Raw genomic sequence first — 5,895 nt, forward strand, 5'->3', positions numbered from 1 at the left:
TCTCCAGAGACTTCAGAACCCACTCCTGAGAACAGCGAAGCCAGGCACTTATGGGAAGACCAAATGCTGCCAGAACACGGATTGTCCAGGGATTACATTCCAGCATCTTATTAGGTATCTGGATCTGTTGGGAAAAAAATTAGAAACTACGTATAAAACGTAAAAATATTCAAGTATCAAAAGGTTATTTAGGATGAAAGTTTTAAAACAAGTCATCAGCAAGCTGCTACCACCAAGTGGAGGCTTTTACAAAAGTTGAGCCAGTCCACTGAGCTGAGAGGACAGAAATGGAGTCAGCTGTGCTGGGGCAGGGGCAGGGACACTTGGGGCAGGGAGTGTGTGGGCAGAGAAGCCAGAGAATTCCCGGCCTGTGGAAGCCAAACACGAGAGCCTGGGCCGGAAGGGCGGTCAGGATCGGGGGACGAGGTCGCTCTCCCTGGAGAAGGAACCCTAAAGTGCGTAGCCTGGGATTCTCTCCCTGGGGGTCCTGTCGCCCGACATTTCATGGGCCTTCTGAGCTGCCTTCCAAGGAGGACAAACACGGCAACAAAAGACCCATTTCTGCACAAAAATCCTTCTGGAAAGAAAAAGAAGAAAGGCAAGAATGGAGTCCAAACGCTCCCCAGTGCTGACTAAGCCTCTCCAACCCTGTTCTAAGTGGAGTGTGGTTTCTAAGTCAGGGAATGGAAGAGGCCCCACCCACACAGGCCTTGGCCCCACAGGATGAAGCAGCAGCGTTTATTCCAGATACAATAGTGAGGGAATCCGGTCACGTTCCCTCCTCCCCAGAGAGGGCACATCTCGACAAGTGATTCGGTAGAAATCTTTTAGACTCTATAAGTTAAGTTCATAAAAACCACTCCTTTCACCCTGTCTCCCAGGGCCAGGCCTGGACTCTGAGATGAACTGGCTTGGGGGCGCCCTCGGGTGGCCACATAAAAAACCCACAGTCTGAGGCCAGCCTGGGGCTCTCAGACCTGGGCGGGACCTGCCCAGGCCACCTGTCCTTCCGCTTTGGGCCGCTGTCTCTTGGCAGATGGCCTGACACTTGGGGGTGGCCCAAGGATGCCTCAGAAAATCTTGATTCCCACTCTACAGATGGCTTGATAAGCCAGAGGTTTCCAGGCTGTCTGTCAGCCTCCAGGAGATGGACTGGGACCTTTAGACATCGGTGGAGAACAGGATGCTCTGTCTCTTGCTGTCCAGGGCAGGGATGGCCTCCAGCCACAGGAAGTACAGCAGCACCTCGACCTGCCCTCGCAGAGTGGGGAAGAGGAGAGTGGCTCAGAGGGGAGCTCACAGCTGCTGGTGGGGAGGTCTTTGGGACCCAAGTCACCAAGTCCACCTTAGATGCTAGAAACCCCTGCTGGTGTCATGAACCCCTGACAGTGAGACGGGGGTGGGGTGGGGTCCTGACAAGGCATGACTTGTTGGGTGGGGGGTGGTTATTTATTTTAGAGACGCACAGGGCCTTTCTCTGTCCCCCGGCTGGAGTACAGCAGCTCCATCGTAGGTCACTGCAGCCTCTAACTCCTGGGCTCAAGCAATCCTCCTGTGTCAGCCTCCCAGATACCTAGGATTACAGGTGTGTGCCACAATGCCTGGCTAATTTTTCTTTGTATTTTTTCTAGAGACAGGGTTTGCTACATTGCCCAGACTGGTCTCAAACACCTGGGTTCGGTTTTCCTGCCTCGGTCTCACAAAGTGCTGGGATTACAGGCATGAGCCACCATACCCGAACACTTGGGGTGGTTTTAAGCCCCCAGCAAGGTGCACCAGCAGGACCAGGAGGTGGCCTGGCCATCCCCTATCACTCCCATCCATGCAAACCTAGGCAAGTCCCTCTCTCTGAATCTCAGCCACCACCACATACGATGCAAGTAGGAAGATGGGCAGGACTAGGGGTGGGGCAGGCAGAGGCCACCTCTGTCAGGCTGGGGTGGCATGGGCTGGAGACTGTCTTCCCATACCTGGGACATGATCTCCAAGGACCTGCTGTCGGTCATGGTGATAGGCTGGCTTGGATTGGCAGGGAGCTTGCTCTCCTTCTCGGAAGGCTGGAGCAGCGTGGGGCCAAAGACCGTGGCGAGGTTGTGCAGGGACATCTTATTGACTGCCTCCTCCTCTGCCACCCTGTAGAGGACCAAAGCAGAGGGTGTCATTACAATGCCACCACCAGGAGAGAGGCAGAGGGGCTGTGCCGTGCTGGAGTCCTCAGGGAGGGAGTGACCTCGACCCTGGCTGTGCTGCAAGCTGACTTCAGCCCTGGTACTTCTGGGTCTCAGTGGCCCAGGACAAGGGGCCAGCTCTGGGCTGGTGGGGAGGTTTTCATGATGTGGTTGGGAGGGAAGAGAGGGGTCCAAGTGCACTGCTGGCCGTGTCCAAAGCTCTGAGCTCTTTGTTAAGGCCACAGTGCAGAGGGAGGAGGGTGGCAAAGAGGAGAGGCAGGGGCAGGGGTGGCAGTGGTGCTAGTCCTTAGAAGCAGTGAGTTACTGCAGACAGGGGTCAGGGGAAAATGTCCTTGGTGCTGGGGGTCTGGTGGGAGCAGAGGGGCACCCCGCGGCCTGGGGACCTGGAGCCCCAGGCAGCTACGGGAGAGCTGGGCTACCTTTTCAGGTGGTCCAGAAGGAAAAGGAAGGGGAGCAGGTTGGCCTCTGGCAGGGACAGCAGCAGGTTGAGCATGCAGCTCTTCTTTGCAACTGGGTCTGGAAGAGCTGCAGGAGGCAGTGGGTTACTCCTTGGGGTCACAACGAGCCAGAGACCTCTCCGGAGGTGGTCACATGGAGCGCCCGGGACATGAGTCCTTGTGCAGTTTAGGCTTGTCATCATCGTCACACACACAGCGCTGGCCACCAGTAATGACCCTGCGAGGGGCACCTGTGTGGGGTGTGAACCACCTGAACGCCTTTTCTCTACCTCGCAGGGGTCAGCAGCACCCGGCAAACAGCAGCAGGAGGAGCCACTAGAGCAGCTGCTCATGGGCAGAGCTGCCCTTGGGCAACTCCTGCCACCACCCCCTCCCCAGGGGAGCCCGAGGCAGCGGAGGTTCGGCATGGAATGAAACAGGGGAGTGAGGGACACAAGGAGGTGGGAAGTAGGAGGGCCCCAGCCCCACCAAGTATGGAGAGACCCCCTCGTCGTCCTGGACACCACAGGGGCACCTGCAGGCTGGGAGACCAGCTCCTCTGTGCATGGGCCTGGGAGGCAGACCTGCCCTAAGGGTGATGCAGAGGCTCCAGGTGCTGCAGACGCCAGCGCCCACTCTAGACATCAGCCTCCAGGTTGACTAAGGGTCAGGTCATGTTTGAAACCATGCTTGGCTGCACCAGGACCCATGGCAAGAGCGCCTGGGCACCAGCGTTCAGCCCTGGTCCGCAGGAAGGAGGACAGCAGACTTTAGGACCCCACAGCACGGCAGTGCTGACCATTTCACCCACGTGGCCTCCTTGAGAAATACGGACGGGGAGCCCTCTGGGGATGGGCAAGGTCTTCCAGGACAGGCTCGGTTTTGGTCCCCTGCTTTCTGAGGTTGGGTTAAAATGCTGACCATGGCAGAGAGGGCACAGCTCAGGTTCCCACACCTCACTTTTCACAGCCTCCAAGGGCAGCAGTGCACATGGAGGAGACATCTCCCACGAGGCCAAGTCCTCTTTGCTGAGGACAGTTGCACAGGTAGTGCACTGCAGAAGGGTAACACCTTAGAGGGGGTGTCATTTGCATCATAGATGCAAAATTCACCGGTGAAGACTGATGTAGTTTGTCCCTAAAGTTTTGCTTTGATTTGCAGATATTTATCCATGGCAGTTTCCTGAAAGATGTCTATAGAAGGTTTTGAGGAATGGGAACCTTTTAATTTGCTACTAAACTAAACCCCAAGGGCCCATTATATGCCAGCGTGGTCCTAGAGATTCCATACTCATTCAGTTCCTTTTCATCATAGGAAGTGGGCATTATAATATCAGGTCCACTGTAAGAGGTGGAGGCTGGGCGTGGTGGCTCATGCTTGTAATCCTAGCACTTTGGGAGGCCTACCTGTGCAGATCGCAGGAGTCCAAGAGTTTGAGACCAGCCTGGGCAACACGGTGAAACTCTGCCTTTACAACACATACAAAAAGTTAGCCGGGCTTCGTAGCATATCCCTGTAGTCCCAGCTATTCGGGAGGCTGAGGTGGGAGGATCGCTTGAGCCTGGGAGGTGAAGGCTGCAGTGAGCCCAGATTGCACAACTATACTCCAGCTTAGGCCACAGAGCAAGACCTTTTTATTCTCAAAAAATAAAATAAAATAATAAAAAGAAAGAAAGAGAAAGGAACAGATCAATAGGTACAATAAAGTAACGTTTGTATAAAAAAAGCAAAAGAACATATTTGTTTATTTGGATATTTGCTTATGTTCATAAACTACCTCTAGAAAGATACCAAGAAACTGAATCTATTTGGTTGCATCTGAGAAGCTACAGGAATAGGGACGGGGTTGAGATGGTGCTTTCTGAATTTTGAAATATACAAATGTATTGTCTATTTAGAAATAAGTGGGCCAGGCGTGGTGGCTAGGCCGGGTGCGGTGGCTCTCGCCTGTAATCCTAGCACTTTGGGAGGCCGAGACTGGCAGATCACTTGAGGTCAGGAGTTTGAGACCAGCGTGGCCAACATGGTGAAACTCCATCTCTACTAAAAATACGAAAATGGCCAGGCGCTGTGGCTCACCCTTGTAATCCCAGCACTTTGGGAGGCTGAGGCGGGCAGATCACCTGAGTTCAGGAGGTCGAGACCAGCGTGACCAACATGGAGAAACCCATCTCTACTAAAAATACAAGATTAGCCTGGCGTAGTGGCGCATGCCTGTAATCCCAGCCACCCAGGAGGCTGAGGCAGGAGAACCGCTTGAACCTGGGAGATGGAGGTTGTGCTGAGCTGAGGTTGTGCCATTGTACTCCAGCCTGGGCAACAACAGCGAAACTTTGTCTCACAAAAAGAAACAACAACAACAACAACAACAACAACAAACCACACACAAAAATAGCTTCGTGTGGTGGTGGGTGCCTATAATCCCAGCTACTCAGGAAGCTGAGGCACGAGAATTGCTTGAACCTGAGAGGCAGAGGTTGCAGTGAGCCAAGATCAGGCCACTGCACTCCAGCCTGGGCAATAGAGCAAGACTCAATCTCTAAATAAATATATAAAATAAATAAATAAATAAATAATATTAAGACAAAAATCATAAGGACATTACATAAACCACGTTATGCCAGTGATTTTTTAAAATATCAAAACAGGCAGTTTTATAGAAAAATATAACTTCAGGCCAAGTGGGGTGTCTAATGCTTGTAATCCCAGCACTTTGGGAGGCCGAGGTTGGCGGATCACTCAACCTCAGGAGTTCGAGAGCAGCCTGGCCAACATAGTAAAACCCCAACTCTACTAAAAATATAAAAATTAGCTGGGCATGGTGGCACATGCTTGTAACCCCAGCTACTCGGGAGGCTGAGGTGGGAGAATCACTTGAACCTGGGAGGCAGAGGTTGCAGTGAGCCAAGATCACGTGACTGCAACAGAGAAATTCTGTCTCAAAAGAAAAATATAACTGCATAAAAACGAAGTAGGGAGAAACAGAAAACTTTGTCTAGATCTAGAACCATTAAAGGAATTGAATGTTTATTTTAAAATCTGTATCCCATCCCCTCAAAAATCTCACAAAAAGACAAAACCAAAGAAAAGCACCTGGCCCAGATGATTTTATAGACAGCAAACATGAGGACCTGACGGTCAGCTGGCAGTGGGATGAGGCTGACCCCATCCTCTGCTTTAGCCACGGGAAGCCTCCCGTGGAGCTGTAGGAGCTCGAGATGGCATTGCGTTTGGTGCATGAGCTGGTGCAGGAGGGCTGGGATGTCTGG

At 52.7% G+C, this 5,895-nt stretch overlaps 1 protein-coding gene across 1 annotated transcript; it reads right to left on the reverse strand.

Moving 5' to 3' along the window:
* Window positions 1–1,118: 1,118 nt before the first annotated feature.
* On the reverse strand, window positions 1,119–5,616 carry LOC129468223 (breakpoint cluster region protein-like). Its single transcript, XM_063623617.1, has 4 exons — window positions 4,033–5,616; window positions 2,609–2,877; window positions 1,971–2,133; window positions 1,119–1,251 (listed from the first exon to the last, which is right to left on the reverse strand). Exons 1-4 carry the CDS (start codon window positions 4,105–4,107, stop codon window positions 1,162–1,164), a joined length of 597 nt encoding a protein of 198 aa, XP_063479687.1. The 5' UTR covers window positions 4,108–5,616; the 3' UTR covers window positions 1,119–1,161.
* Window positions 5,617–5,895: the final 279 nt, after the last annotated feature.

This window comes from Symphalangus syndactylus, chromosome 18 (assembly GCF_028878055.3).
Source record: "Symphalangus syndactylus isolate Jambi chromosome 18, NHGRI_mSymSyn1-v2.1_pri, whole genome shotgun sequence".
NCBI lineage: Eukaryota > Metazoa > Chordata > Mammalia > Primates > Hylobatidae > Symphalangus > Symphalangus syndactylus.